Below are 15,321 nucleotides of genomic sequence, written 5' to 3' on the forward strand. Positions count from 1 at the left end.
TGTGTGTTTCCAATAGGGTCCCACATAGCCCAGGTGGTGTGTGTGTGTATGTTTTCAGATAGGGTCCCATGTAGCCCAAGCTGTGTGTGTGTGTGTTTTCAGATAGGGTCCGACATAGCCCAGGCTGGCTTCAAACTCATTACATAGCTGAGAATGACCTCAAACTCCTGGCGTTTCTGCCTCCACTTCCTAAGCTGAGATTGCAGGTGTTCACCATCACTCCTGGCTTATTATCTTTTTTTTTTTTAACAAGTATTCTTAAACGATGGCATGCTTTCTGTGCCAAGAACTAGACAAGCAAGCTAAGAGCTTGTGTCATTTTTTATTTTATAGTTGGAACAAAAGGCAAGAACAAACAAATGGCTAATTGCAGTAGGACGGAATCATGCATGACTTTCTCATTCCGTAGAGCTCCAGCACTACCTGTCCTGTATATCATCCTAGAGTCCATGCGCAGATATGTATTATTTATTATCGAGACAGGATCTTGCTTTGTAGCCCAGCCTGGTTTTAAACGCTCAGTCCCTCTGTATCAGCCTTACCAGTGCTGGGGCTGCAGCCATATACCATACCTGGCTGTTGTATATCTCTGTAAAAAAATTCGCTTATTAAAGTTTAACTTTGTAAAAAGGAACTTGTTATAATTTGTATATAATAAAATACCTATTTTAAATGTATAGTAACCACTACAAAACTAGCATATAGAATATTTTTTACATTTTATGTGCATTGATGATTTGCCTGCATGTGTGTCTGTGTGAGGGTGCCAGATCCTGTAAGTGGGGTTACAGACCATTGTGAGCTGCTATGTGGATACTGGGAATTGAACCCTAGTCCTCTGGAAGAGCAGCCAGTGTTCTTAACCTCTGAGCCATCTCCAGCCCTAGAATACTTCTTTACCCTAAAAAATTTCCGTGTGCTCTATAAATTATCCCTCTGCTGTTACTGGCCCTAACAGCAGCATACCTGCTTTCTGTCAGTATGGCTTTTTAAATTTTATTAATGATTCGTGTGTTTGTTTCGCACAAATTTAGGTGTACCATATGTGTGCAGGAGGCTGTGGAGGCTCCTGGCTAGAGTCCCTGCAACTGTAGTTGCCAGCAGTTCTGAACCCCATGTTGTTGTGGGAGTCAAACTCAGGTCCTCTGCAAGAGCAATAAGCGCTCTTAACCCCTGAGCCATCTGTCCAGCCCCTCGTATGGTTTTTTTATTTGAAGTACAGATGAAAACATGCTATATAGTTTACTTCATACATGGTGTTTTCATTTAACAGCATGATCTTCTCATTAGTACATAGAACTCTGATAACCATGTCTTAGTAATGTCCGTATCATAGTTTGTTCATCACTCCTCAGCTTGTGAGCAGCCAGTAATTTCTAGCTCTTGATGTTATAAGTGACACAGCCTTGAGCATTCTCCAGCTGTTAGTGTGTTACAATCTGTGCTGCCTCCCCATGGTCAGGAAGATGCCAGGAAACATGGATGAATGTTCATTACAGCTGAGCTACATCAGGTAGTCAGAAGGCTCTGCCTTCCCCTCTGGTTCCTCAGTTGTAACTGTACATGGGATATTTAAGGACATCACTGTGCCTCATTTGAGTTTTGGGAGAATCTGATCTGGGTGGTTATGAATCCGGTGTTTGATGTTCTTATGAAGCAGTTGGGACTTTGTCTTTTTACAGTTTCTCTCTGACGCTGATTGATGCCCTGGACACCTTGCTGGTAAGTATCCCTATTTCTTTCCCTCGCTACCATTGCCTAACCGACATCCTTCCTCTTTTGGTTGCTTGTTTGTGGGTAAAAAGTAAATTCTTCTCCTAGGTCTTTATCTCATGATTCTGAGCCACCAGGCCTTGGTTACCCAACTGCATAGTAGAGAATGCCAAGTTCCAAGAGAAAACCAACTTACGCAGGTTCAGTCATTGAACAGATATTTATAGAGGACCTGCGGTAGACTTGCCCAGGTCAGTGAGAGACACAGAGACGTTCTAGTAGCCATGTGCAGTGACCATAAGATAACAGCACTCGTTACTGTGCCTTGTGTATGCCTTGTGCTAAGGCCTTTACAGGCTGTTTTAGTCAGTGTTTATCATGGCTATGACCAGTTTAAAAAAGAGAACAGTTTAAAAGGAGGAAGGATTTATGTAGGCTCACGGTTTCAGAGGCTTCAGCACATGATTGTCTAGCTCTGTGTGCTTGGGCAATAATGTGGCAGAGATGCTTCTTCGTCTCATGGTGAATAGGAAACAGATCAGGAGATAGGATGGACCAGGGACAAGGTCCTCCCCCCATGCTGCTCCCCCAGTTACTTACTTCCTCCAGCTAGACTCACTTGATAGAGTTTCTGTAACCACTCAAAATAGTACTACCTGTTGGAAACCTATAGACGTCCACACAGTTTCCCATGATTACTTATCCAGATTACAACATATGCATCATCCTATTTAATCCTTCCAATAATCTCATGGTTTTATGACTTCATTATTTTATTCCTTCCTATAGCTGAGAAATATGATGCTTAGAAAGATTAAAAACAGAACTCAGACTTAAACTTAATTTAATGTGACTCGAATCCGTGACTGTCTCCTGTTCACACACCCCACCCAGGGTTTTGTTGCTTAGCCAGGCACACCTCAAGCTTGGTAATCCTCTTGCCTCAGCCTCTCCAGTGCCAAGATTGATAAAGATTTACCACCCTGCCTGGCCACTCCTCATTTTTATACATCTATAATATTTATGTGACTATGAACACTATATAAATATGGTTTGGCTTATAATTTTTTGTTTACTGTTAATTTGTATATTCTTATCTATTTATCAAATAGTTATTGAAGACAACTAAATCCCAAGCATGGAGCTAAACTTGGGAGTCAAAATGGCGAGTTTAAACAGAAATGACCTCTGTTTGCCTGGAGTTTGAGATGTTAGCACTGGAAACACACACAGAATCAAAGAATAACCATAAAAAATGATAATCACCCATTGGGTCCAGGGCTTTGTATTGGAAAGTTTTTTTTAACAAAAATGATCTGGCTGGGTGTGGTGGTGCACGCCTTTAGTCCCAGCCCTGGGAAGGAAGAGGCAGAGGCAGGCCAGTCTCTGAGTTCAAAGCTAGCCTTGTCTATGGAGTGAGTTCTAGGACAGCCAGAAATATACAAAAGAAACCCTGTCTTGGAAATAAAAACAAAACAAAAAACCCCAAAAGAAAAAAAAAAGATCTGACCCAGACTAAGGAGGCTTGGGAGAAGTTCTCGGAGGCAGTGATGTGAAAGTGGAGATGGAATTTGAAGGAGGAGCTGGTGGTAACTGGGAAAGAGATGGAAGGAGCATGTTCCAGGCCAGCTAGTGCAAGGCTCTGTGGCGGGAGAGATGGAAGCAAGTGCAGTGGATGGAAGGGAGGCCAGGTTCCCTAGGAATCTGGAGAGAGGAGGGACAGGTGACACTGGGGGGATGGTGGGGCTGGGGGCTGCAGCTCTTCTTCACTATGCTATGCTCCTTCATCTGAGAGTACGGAGGAGCCACTGGCATTTCTTAAGTATGAGACAGGAAGTTATGAAATTTCTGCTTTGAGATCACGGACTGCCGAGTGAAGAAAGGTTTGTGAGGTCAACAAACATTTGTCAAGTAATTGCTTCCTGAGCTGCATCTGGCACTCTGGAGAAATACAAGGCTGAATGAAGCCTCTGCCATCGCAAAGGTCTTTTCATCTTGTTTAATGTAGAAAGGAATAGAGACCCTGGCAGTAGTGGATGGAGTTCTTAGGGGTTCTGAAGGGAAGAAGAATCAGAGGCATGGTAGAACAGGTGACACTCCCCAGTGAGGAGCTGGAGTGGGAGGAAAGGGAACTGGAGGAGAATGGGTAGTTTTACTGCAGAGAAGATAGCTAGCGGAAGGTGAACAGCGAGAGAAACCGGACAGCAGGTAGGTTGGCTTCCTCCTAGAGAGCTTGAGCATTGGGATAGTCAGGAATTGTTTGGACTGCAGAGGCTCAGTTCAACTGACTTAGGCAGGAAGACAAGCTCAATCAGATAACTAAAAAGTCCAGATCAAAGGCTGGCCTCAGACCTGATCCAGAGAGACAGATGACGTCAGCAGGAGTCTCCTTCCACCTTTTATCTCTGCTTTCTTGCCTGCTGTGTTCTCGGTCTTCATCAGTCTGTTGCTTTTCGGCATACTCCAGTTTAAGAAACAGTATGGTCAAAGTATCATCCTTTCCTTTTAATCCAAGGAGTAAGTTTTTACTGATCAGATTTAGATCACATATGTATTTCCAAATAGTATCACTTGGGGAAGGGATATGGTACCTTGGCTGGTCCTAGTGAAGTACCCACTCCACAGCTGGGGACATGGGACCACCTGCTCCAGAATTATGGGAGTGACTGCGGGAGGAAGAGTATTCAATGAAAATTTGGGGTGCTATTAGCAGAAAAATTAATATATATCAGGTTAGGCATGGTGGCACAATCCTAGGAACATCATAAGTCCAAGGCCATTCTTGGCTTATATAGTGAGTTCGAGGCCAGCCTGGGCTGTATGAGACCATCTAAGCAAACAAGTTTGTTCTCTCTCTCTGTCAATCTCTTTCTCGTCTCTCCACCTCTACTTCCTACATGTTCTCTCCCTCCATGTATGTATATCCACATACAACACATATGTTTATATACACATACATGTAGACACACACATATGTAACATTTGACTGGTGATTTAAACAGATTTATTTTCCCGAGTAAAAGAGAGGATAATACGGCTTAGTTGATAGCCTTATGCATGAGGCTATGGGTTCAATCCCTACCAACCCCAAATGGGTAAGAACCACGAAGCTGAATGAAAACGTGACCCATCCTTGACGCATACAGTTTCCGGGCTGGAGAGATGGCTCGGTGGTTAAGAGCACCGTTGCTCTTGTAGAGGGCCTGGGTTTGGGTCCCAGCACCCACATGGTGGCTCACAACCATCTGTGACTCCAGTGCTAGGAATTCCAACCCCCTACTTTGGCCTCCAAGGGCACCAAGTGTGAATGTGGCACACCTGTGTGGAGGCAAAGCCCTCAAACCCACAAAATAAAATATATCTTTCAAAGATGAAAAGGAAAGAAAAAGAAAGCCAAGAGGTCATTTTTTCTTCTAGTAAAGAGTCTCATTAGTAACGTGGCACCAGACACTTGGGCTCTTTGTAGCTTCCTCCTCTCCCATCGTATGGCTTTTATTTTCATGCTTGGTACCCCATGGTGAAACATAGCTGCCACCCCTCCAGAAACTGTGTCTGTTCTCAAGGCAGAAAAGCAGGGCCAGAGTAAAAGCCGTGCTAGCCCTGTCTATTGTTAGGAAGAGATTTGTTCCCGAAGGTGCCTCTAATATATGTCACAAGTACCAGAGTATGGTCACATAGTGACCTCTCGAAGCAAAGGAAGCCAGTGGCTTCAGGGTGCTTGGCCTCTGGCAGGAGGCTTTGGGGTAAAGAACATTGGGAAGCAACTGGCATTGTTTTCCACAAGGTACAAAGGACAGGGGAGCTACAAACAGCTCATGTACACTACTGACCCTGCTTTGTTTGTACAGGATCCGTTTAAATGGACCAGGAAGTTAGACTAGGTTTCTGCGTGGTTGCTGGCTTGGCGTAGCTGAGCCGACAACAGAGTCTTGACTAAAGAGTGAGGGCACACCAGCATCTAAACTTCGTCCATGCTTGGGGAGCAGTGTGGTCAGGGTTCTCTTTCATTCCAGATTTTGGGGAATACCTCTGAATTCCAAAGAGTGGTGGAGGTTCTCCAGGACAACGTGGACTTTGATATCGATGTGAATGCCTCTGTGTTTGAAACCAACATCCGAGGTGAGCACTGCCTTCTGGGGCCTGTAATAGAGGCGCGGTCTCTGACTACCAAAATGGGAAATGAGGTCTTTGGGGGTCACCTTTCCAGGACACTGGTCCAGACTAGTGACAGACAGTGCTGCCCCCTCCCAGAGTAAATACTATTTCCTTGGTGTTGGAACAGGAAAGGTTTATCTCTGCTTTCCTGAAGGTTTTTGTTATGTGGTTGAACTTTGTGGATGATGAAAATGGTTTTTTGGTTTGGTTTATTATTTTTTGCTTTTTGAGACTTAGTCTCACTTTGTAACTCTGGCTGGCCAAAAACTGACTGCATAGACCAGGCTGACCTTAAACTCAGTATGCTCCCCCCACCTCTACCTCCCTAATGCTGGGTTTAAAGGCATGTACCACCACACCCCGATAGTGGCTTTTTTTTTTTTTTTGAGACATGGCCCTACACTGTTGCCAAGGCTGGATTACAACTCACTACGTAGGACAAGCTGACCTCAAAGCCAAAGCCTTCTTCTCGCTGAGATCACAGACGTGAGCTACCACACCCAGCTCCCATTTTCCTCTTATTAATGTTGAAGTTGTGTGCGGTATCTTCTAAAATAGCTTTCTTAGCAAATAAAACAAATAACTTATCAAAGTCTAAACAAATAACTTATCAAATTCTAGAAGTAGTAAAAAACCTCTACTCTCTGGTAAGACAGAGAACACATGGACTGTAGTTCCATAGTTTAGTTCTTTATAGTTGAAGCTTAGGTTTACTCATGTGTTTAGTATGTGTGTGTGTGTCTGTGCATGCATGCGTGCACACGCGCGTGTTCATGCAAGGGTCCATCCTGGTCAGATGGTCAGATCCTGGTAGTATTCATCAGGAGCTGTCCACCTTGTGTTCTGAGCCAGGGTCCCTCCTTGGGACCTGGGGCTTGCTGCCTCGGCAGGGCTGGCAGGCCTGTGAGCCCAGCGATCCTCCTGTCTGCTTCCCCGGCACTGGGACTGCAAGTGTGTACCATCACACTCACTTCTTTTACGTCGATGTTAAGGATGGAATTCAGGTCCTCATACTTACAGGACAAGCACCTCACAAACTGAGCCACCTCCCCAGCCCTTACCACCTCTCTGGCTGTCTTTGCTTTAGTGTCTCGGGCCTTGTTATGTGCTATTGGTCTTTTCTTTAAAGAACTTTACGTGGATATGTTCTTGGCAAACTTTCCCAGATTTTGTTTACACCAAAATGTCTTTGTCTCGCTTCCTTTGGTCTTTGGGAGATATTTTTTTTCTGCATGTATGGCCGCTGCTAATGATTATTTTCTCTTAGTCTATCAAAGAAAATTTTCCACTGTTTTCTGCTTTCATTTTGTTAAGAATGTTTACCAATCTCACGGTCATTTCTTTGTAGATAAATATGTTTCTGTCCTTTTAAAATGTATCTTATTCTGGAAAATTATAAGTACCCGTGGCCATTGAAAAGACAGCACAGCGAATGAGTGTAGCCGTCTCCCATTGTCACCCAGACTGTAGGCGCTTTTAAAATCCTTTGTTTGAGGGAACAAAGTGGGAAAACAGATCTTTTCTCTTTGTGATGTTTTGCAATGTATACACTTACGTTGTGTATATCAATGTGGGTTTCTTTTTATCTTGCTTAGGTTTCTTGGGTCTATAAGTTGCTGTTTTTCCTTGGTCAAATAATGCCTCTCCCCTATTTTCTCCCATTTATTTATTTACCTATTTATTTTGGTTCCAACATGACTTCTTACCCTGTCCCCTAGGTTGCTCTTGTATCTAGGGAACACTCTGTATCTTCCTGTTGCACTCTGGATAACTTTGGCTGTCTTCAAGTCCGCTAGGTCTTTCGTCACGTATATCTTATGTACTAGCAAATCATGCAATTTTCACATAATTATTGTATTTTTATCTTTAGAAAAAATGTTACTTTTGTAAATATACTTGGTCAATTTTTTTCACTGTTTTTTATTACGTCTTTCTATATCCAGTCTCTTTCATTTTTTTACGTGTATTTCTGATAATTATTTTCTGTCCTCTTTGTGAAAACCCCAGCGTCTGACATGGTGGTGCACCTTACCTCTGTTGTTATCAGAAGCTTTCTTTCCGCAATGCTGTTTTGAGATTTAAATTTTTTATTTGTATTATTTACTGTAGGCACATTTCCTAGACTCCACCAATTGGATTCTTAGAGGCCTGGATGGAACGTGCTTTTTCCCCAGGTTATTATTGTTGATTTCTGCCGTGTGGCGTGAGACACTTCCTACAAAGCCCGTCTTTTTTTTTTTCTAATATTTATTTTTTATTTATTATGTATACAATATTCTTTCTGCATGTATGCCTGCTGGCCAGAAGAGGGCACCAGCCCTCATTTCAGATGATTGTGAGCCACCATGTGGTTGCTGGGAATTGAACTCAGGACCTTTGGAAGAGCAGGCAACGCTCTTAACCACTGAGCCATCTCTCCAGCCCCCATACAAAGCCCGTCTTAGTGCTGGGGATGTGGCTTCATGTGGAGAACTTGCCAGGCACGACAAGGTCTCGGGTCAGATCTCTACTCCTGCAAAACTGAACCCTTCAGACGACCACAGTGCCGTGTTTATGCTACCATTTGAGGTTTCCTAGACTGTTCAGTTCACATGAATTCAGACCGTAAAAATTTGTGAGTTCCTGGTTGTAGTCATGGCCTCTCTTGGGATTTGTTCCCTAACTGTTAAACCTGAGAATTGAAACAGAAAGACCTGTTCTACAATTTTTGAGCCAAATTTGAAGCAAACTTTAGTTAAATATTGGCTGGATGATGGACTCTGGCCAGGACCTTTCCAGGGTTCCAGAAAATGGCAACTTAAGTAATATTTTACAGAGGCCTATAAAGACAAACCCAAAAGGCCACCGTACTTCCCATCAGGTTCAATAAGGTGCAAGCATATATCCCAATGTACTTCCTGCCTGTGGGACCTCCGGCCTATGACCAGCCAGGGGCAAGTGTACATGGTGACATATTTCCTGCCTGTGCACCTCCCACCTCCATGTGATCCAGCACATCTGGTGCAGTTGAGTCAAACAAACTTGTTTAGGGGAGCAAACCCATATGGCTTGTGGTCTCCCATATGCAGTAGCCTCCAGCGTTTCAGGAAGTGTCTGTCCCTGGGCAAGGGGCTCACATGTTAGAGGCAGATTTATTTCATGGATCTCTTAGGCACAGTAATTAAAACTAAAAACATAACTTTGGCTCTCACATAGCCCCCTTACTTTTACTTAGTACCCACGTTTGAGGCTTGTAATTGTCCTCGTGTTCACTCGAGGATGTACGAGGGTCTAGCTTAATTCATTCTTCTGTAGAATGTCTACTTCCTAGAGGACACACTTCACACAGAGACCTTTCACCAGAGGACTTGCTGGCCTCGTCCTGTCTTTGTCTCCGTTCCTCTTAGACAGGAGGAAGGAAAACCAAAGCTTAAGGTCACAGGTTAGTTTTTGCCAGAGGGCACTTCTGGTGCCTGGTCAGCCGTATTTCCAGTCACAGAATCTGTCTTTTTCACACACCCTGAATATCGTGTGATGACTCGAAAAGTAAGATAGAGGCGGCGGCAGCTGTCTTCTCCCGACAGACAGAGTGATGGACCGAAGTGAGCCACGCTTTGGAGTCGGACAGACTGTCCTACCGCCTGTCATATAGGTGAGCCAGGGCGAGCCACTTCGTTCCTCTGAACCTTAAAATTGGTATCTGCAGAGGAGGAGCAGTGTCTAGACCTTGGTCTGTCCTGGCAACTTCAAGGAGTGGCCATTGTTTTTGTCACCACCAAGGGAAAAACCCTGTTAATGCTGTCCAATAGGTGGGAGTAAGGAATGACTTTTGTTTGTTTGTTTGTTTTAGAACAGTGGTTCTCAGCCCCTCTGGGGTTGCATATTAGATATCTTGCTATCCGGTATTTATGTTATGATTCATAACAGTAGCAAAATTGCAGTTATGAAGTAGGAGAGAAAATAATTTTATGGTTGGGGGTCACCACAACATGAAGAACTGTATAATGTTGCAGCATTAGGAAGGTTGAGAACCGCAGTTTTAGGATATTTTAATTTATTTTTTAAAGTTGTATTACATTGACTCATTTATTGTATGGGTGTGGGTGAACACACAATGACATAGCATGTATGTGGGGTCAGAGAACAACCTGGGGGAGGGATTAATTTTCTCCTTCCACTGTGTGAGTCCTGGGGGTAGAACTCACATCATCAGACTCGGCAGTAGGTACCTTAACTCACCGAACTATCTCAATGGCCCTTTTAAAGTTGATTTTTTTGATGATTTCATAGATGTATATAATGTACCTTGGTCATATTCAACTCAAATCTCTCTTCTCACTCGCTCTAGAACTTCCCCTCATACTTCCTCTCCCAACCGTCATACCTAGAAAATACGGCCAGCGCGGGAGTGTGTGGTTATCCACTGGAACATGGGCAACCTAGCAGTGGCCAGACGCTAGCAGCCATTGCTTAGCAGTGGTCCCTCAGCTAGGGCCGGGGCCTCCCGAACACCCGTCTCATTCATGCTGGAATGTTTCCCGGTCTGGCCCTGTGCAGAGACTGTAGCTGCTGTGAGTTAGCGAGTACCACGGCCATGCCATAGACCCAGCACTCCTCTCCATCCCCTGCCCCTTACATCCGGCCACCCCTCTTCTGAGACACCTCCTGAGCCGTGAGGAGGGCATTTGTTCTGTTGAGGGCTGAACACTCAGTAGTCAGCTATGAATCTGCATTGGGAATAAGTGGAGCACTACAATACTGACTGCTTTTGGAGAAGCTCCTTTTGAAGTATTAATCTATGGGGGGGGGACAAATAACTATTTGGAAGGCAGTTTGACATGTCTTTTCATCAGCCCAACGTAGGAGATTTATCCCTAGGAGCCTTTGACCTCCCTCACCATGGGCTTTTGGTCAGGTTTCCATTACCAGACATACATTCCGTCCCTTGGAGCAAGTCTCAGATGGAGTCGGGAAGTGTGTGGCTCTTCCACAACAGTCATGCCGCTGCGCGCCTGTGGGCGTGCCTTGGCAGACAGGTCAGTATCGCAGCATTCAGGGTCCTCTGCTGGGTAAGTCTGTTTTCTCCGGATTGCGTCGCGCCTTTTGGCACTATGAAAGCTGACAGGATCTCACTGTGTAGTCCAGGATGGATTCAAACTCTGCCTCTACTTCCTAGGCACTGGGATTAGAGGTGTGTGCCACTTTGCCTGGGTAGGTATGGCTTTTGCTAGCTCCTTCCTAGTGAGGCACTTCAGTAGCATGGTTAGTTCTAGTTTGCATAAGAGAGAAACTGGTAGGACCCTGACACTTGTGTTTTGTGCCTTCTTTAGTGGTAGGTGGACTCCTTTCTGCTCATCTGCTGTCAAAGAAGGCTGGAGTGGAAGTAGAAGCTGGATGGCCTTGTTCTGGACCTCTCCTCAGGATGGCTGAAGAAGCAGCCCGAAAACTGCTCCCCGGTAAGAGCCAGGCAGAGATGGGGCAGAGGTGAGGGGTGGGGACTGAAGGTGGGTTAGGGGCAATGGGAGGTAACAATGGCACAAAGCCCAGTAGATCCTTTTTTCCCCTCTTCCTTCCAGATAGGGTCTCACTATATAGCTCTTGCTAGCCTGTAACTTACTATACAGTCAAGGCTCACCTTGAGGTTTTGACAGTCCTGCCTCTGCCTCCCAAGTGCCTAGTTAGCAGGTGTGTGCCACCACATCTGGCTCTAACCCAGCCTCTCCTGCTGAAGGTAAGAATGGCAGTGCTGAGATTTTCCCCTGATTTTTGTCTTTTAAAACTTCAAATCTCTATTTCTACCCCTGTAAGACCATCCACTATAAAAACCAGGAGAGTTCTCACTACTGAAGTCAGGAGAGTCCTGAGCATTTTAAGGGCTTGCTGGAGTGTTGGCTCAGGATGTTACTACTGCTTGCAAGTGTAGGCCAAGCGAGTCTCACAGATTAAGTGGTCCTTGCATTTATTTTGAGGGAGCCCTCTTGTCCCCTCTCAGGTCACATGATGCTGGAATGAGAGTGCCCCAGGGAATAGCTTTGGTCTGAGCCTTAGGGCTGCAGGTTCTAGGCTTTCCTCGGCCACCCAGCATCTTGGCCATGTCATTCTCCTGCTCCGTGGCTCAATTTCTCTGTCAACCATAGTTCGTACCTGCTAGATGTATCTTTTGGAAGGCTAAGAGCTGAGGTCAGACAGAAGATGCTTAGCAAACTTGAGATGACAGGGATTGGGTTTGCTGGTTAAGCTATGTTCAGTACTATGAGCCAAGTTTCTGTGTTTTTATCCAGTGGGGCCATCACTGCTGGGCTCAGCAGCATCAGCTGGACACTGTGTTCTGTCCTGGGTGTGGTAGGAGTCCAGGGTGGTTCACACCCATACACATGACTGGCATTGCGTGCATTCTACTGGCTCCTTGGCCATCTCATTTATTTGTCTCTGGGCCCTGGGGAGGGCCAGGCGAGAGAGCGAGCTGGGCTCAGGTCTCAGCTCATGGCTCACAGCCACGTGTCTCCTCACAAACATCATGTCCTGTGTGATTCATCCCCGGAGAAAACTGCCTTACTGTGCCTTCTATTTTTTTTTCTCATTAAAAAATTATTTGCACTGAGTAATATACATATTCTAAAGTTCATACCCAGTAATTATGAAGCCAGCAGCGGTGTATCTCTATAGGTCAAGAAAGAGGATTCTTAGACCACACCCTCCTTGGCGCACTTCCTGCCTGTCTCTCAAGTGCTCCTTTGAGCTCCTCTTGCTTGTGACGCTTTCTCCGTGCCTGCTCTGTGCCAGAAAGCAGGTCTCATTCCTCCTGCAGGAGTGTCTGGACCTTGTAGCGCTCCTAAGTTTTGACAAATTAGTTCACAATTTGGTGACTTGTGACTGCTGTGCCGTTGTTTGCCTTGGGGGTGGAGAGGAAATCTCTATCTTGGGCTCATCATCTAGTTCCTCCCTGGGCTCAGAGGCAAGGGGTAGGATAGACAAAGCTCTGGGCTGGGATTTGAAGGGGTGGGGTCAGCGCAGGCATTTCCAACTCCCTTTCTGTGTGACTCTCCTTTGTGACCTTTAGCTGAGTCACTTGTGACAGGCACCCTACCTGTTAAGTAGGGGTTGTATTGTATTAGTGGTTTGGTTTGTATCCTATTTTTAGGTTTTCTTTTAAAAATAATTTTTCCCTGAACTTTTATCTGAATCAGAATCTAAAATAGACCTCTCTACCGATGTGTTTGACTTGATGAGAGTCTCTGAGTAACTGCCAGCGGGGCTCACTGCAGCACCAGCCAGACCTGCTTCACGCTCAGTTTCCTGCAGGCTTTGGAAGGCATAGTGTAAAAACAAAGTAGTAAAATAAATGAAGTTGTGTGGAGTGTGGTAGCCAGGGCTCAGCTCTTTCCAGGTCCCCTCATCACAGCAGGAACCCAAGGTTACCTAGCACAGTGTTTGGCGGCAACGGGGTTATGCAGTTAAGGGTCCTGCAGTGAGGCATATATCTTTCTCTGGCTCAGACTCAAACAGTTAACAAGAAAAAAGAAACAAGTGCTGATTGAGGCCTAAAGCTTGGGGTCTGTCCTCACCACCTCACTCTCCTTCCACCTGGGATCTAAGTTTCTGATGCTTTAGCGTTTCAGACCCCCACGGGCATGCCCTACGGAACTGTGAACCTGCTTCATGGTGTGAACCCGGGAGAGACCCCTGTTACCTGTACAGCGGGGATTGGGACCTTCATTGTAGAATTTGCCACCCTGAGCAGTCTCACCGGTGACCCCGTGTTTGAAGATGTGGCCAGGGTGGCCCTGATGCGCCTCTGGGAGAGCCGGTCAGATATTGGGCTGGTAAGTCAGCTGCTGCCTTCCTTGTGTAAGCTAAGGCTTCTGTGTGCCCCCACCCCATGAGTTAAGAGTTCCGCCAAGGAAGGGAATCTTACAGTGTTTATAGGAGCGGCCCCTGATACCGGAAGTAGACGGAGCCATTTGCTTTTCCACAGAGCTACATTAGTTAGGATTTCTGTTGCAGTGAAAAAATACCATGACCAAGAGCAGCAGGGAGAAAAGCGTTTATTACATCTTGTAGTCCATAATCAGGGAAGTCAGGGCAGGAATTCAAGGCAGGAACTTAGAGGCAGGAACTGATGCAGGGGCCATGGAAGAGTGCTACCGACTGGCTTGCTTAACCGGTTTTGTTAGATCTTCCAGGATCACCAGCCCTGGGGTTACACCACCCACAATGAGCCAAGCCCTGCTCCATCAATCTTCAAGATGTGCCACAGACTTGCTCACAGGCCAGTTTAGTGGAGGCATTTTCTCAGTTAAGGTTCTCTTTTCCAAAATGACTATCTGTGTCAAGTTGACTTAAAACCAGCTAGCACAGGAGGGAAGAGAGCCAGACTGCTCATCCTTGGCAGGAACAGAGTTCTGTTATGCTCTGAGCCTTTCTCACCTCTAGGCAGGAGTCAGACACTTCACACCCCTGACTCATTGGCCATAGATTACCAGTTCACCTGGGCCTCTGGTGACTGTCGGCATTGCGAAACTGCGAAACTGTTTTCCAGAACACCAGTACCAAGAGATGTTGAGTGGCTGGTCTATGAAAAAATAACTCCAGAACAGTTAAATTAGGGAATTCTTGTATATGGTATCAGAGTTTTTGTTGTTATTGTTTTTACTTTTTTTCTTTCTTTTCTTTTTAAGAGTCACAAAGAACTTGAACAGAATAAAAGTTATTAAATGCAATGGTAAAGGAATCTCTTTAGCTTTGCTTAACATTTCCCAAGCATATTTGACCCTAGGGCTTCATTTTCCCTTCAGTTCCTATTAATAAATGGATATTTAACCTATTCCGGACCAGCTAATCCTCAAAGCTAATGTCAAATCCCAGAAGGGATAAACCAGTGACACTACCAGTCATTAATCCAACGCAATCAGGACAGTAACACTTGAGTGCTAGATCCAAGTCCTGGCCCTGCTTCAAGGTTGTTTAGCCTCTCTGGCTCTTATATACCAGCAATGATGTTAGTGTATTCAAAACTATGCTGGCCGGGTGGTGGTGGTGCATGCTCTCAGTCCCAGCACTTGGGAGGTGGGGACAAGCAGAGCTGTAAGAGTTCGAGGCCAGTCTGGTGTACAGAATGAATTATATAGAACAGCCAGGATGATTACACAGAGAAACCCTGTCTGGAAAAACCACAAAATAAAACAAACTATGCGGAGACACTACAGCTTCTTGTTTTTGAAAGTGGTTTTATGTAAGGTTTGGTGCAAAGTCAGCTCAGAGAGTGGAGTTTGTCTGCGGATTCATAAAATCCCTTCAGATGCCACTCTGGAGGCCCGTGGTAACATCTTTAGTCCAATGTAGGCAGGTTTTGCTCGAGCCTTGGAACTGTGGTGGACTTGGTTGGTGCCCTGTCTGTACCCTTCTCTCCTTGACCATTCCTGTGCATCCTGGCCTGTCGACATTCATGTGTGACAAACACATAGATAGATAGAT

General features: G+C 45.3%; 1 protein-coding gene across 1 annotated transcript in view; it reads left to right on the forward strand.

The window, feature by feature from the left end:
* LOC101998256 (ER degradation-enhancing alpha-mannosidase-like protein 2) overlaps window positions 1-15,321 on the forward strand; it is a 28,992-nt gene that overhangs the window by 1,533 nt on the left and 12,138 nt on the right. Inside the window, exons 3-6 of the mRNA XM_005363072.2 lie at window positions 1,683-1,722; window positions 5,727-5,832; window positions 11,178-11,303; window positions 13,459-13,670. Of these exons, the coding sequence (XP_005363129.1) occupies window positions 1,683-1,722; window positions 5,727-5,832; window positions 11,178-11,303; window positions 13,459-13,670 (484 nt within the window). The remainder of the gene's footprint in view (window positions 1-1,682; window positions 1,723-5,726; window positions 5,833-11,177; window positions 11,304-13,458; window positions 13,671-15,321) is intronic.

Source organism: Microtus ochrogaster, linkage group LG8, assembly GCF_000317375.1.
Source record: "Microtus ochrogaster isolate Prairie Vole_2 linkage group LG8, MicOch1.0, whole genome shotgun sequence".
NCBI classification, from domain to species: domain Eukaryota; kingdom Metazoa; phylum Chordata; class Mammalia; order Rodentia; family Cricetidae; genus Microtus; species Microtus ochrogaster.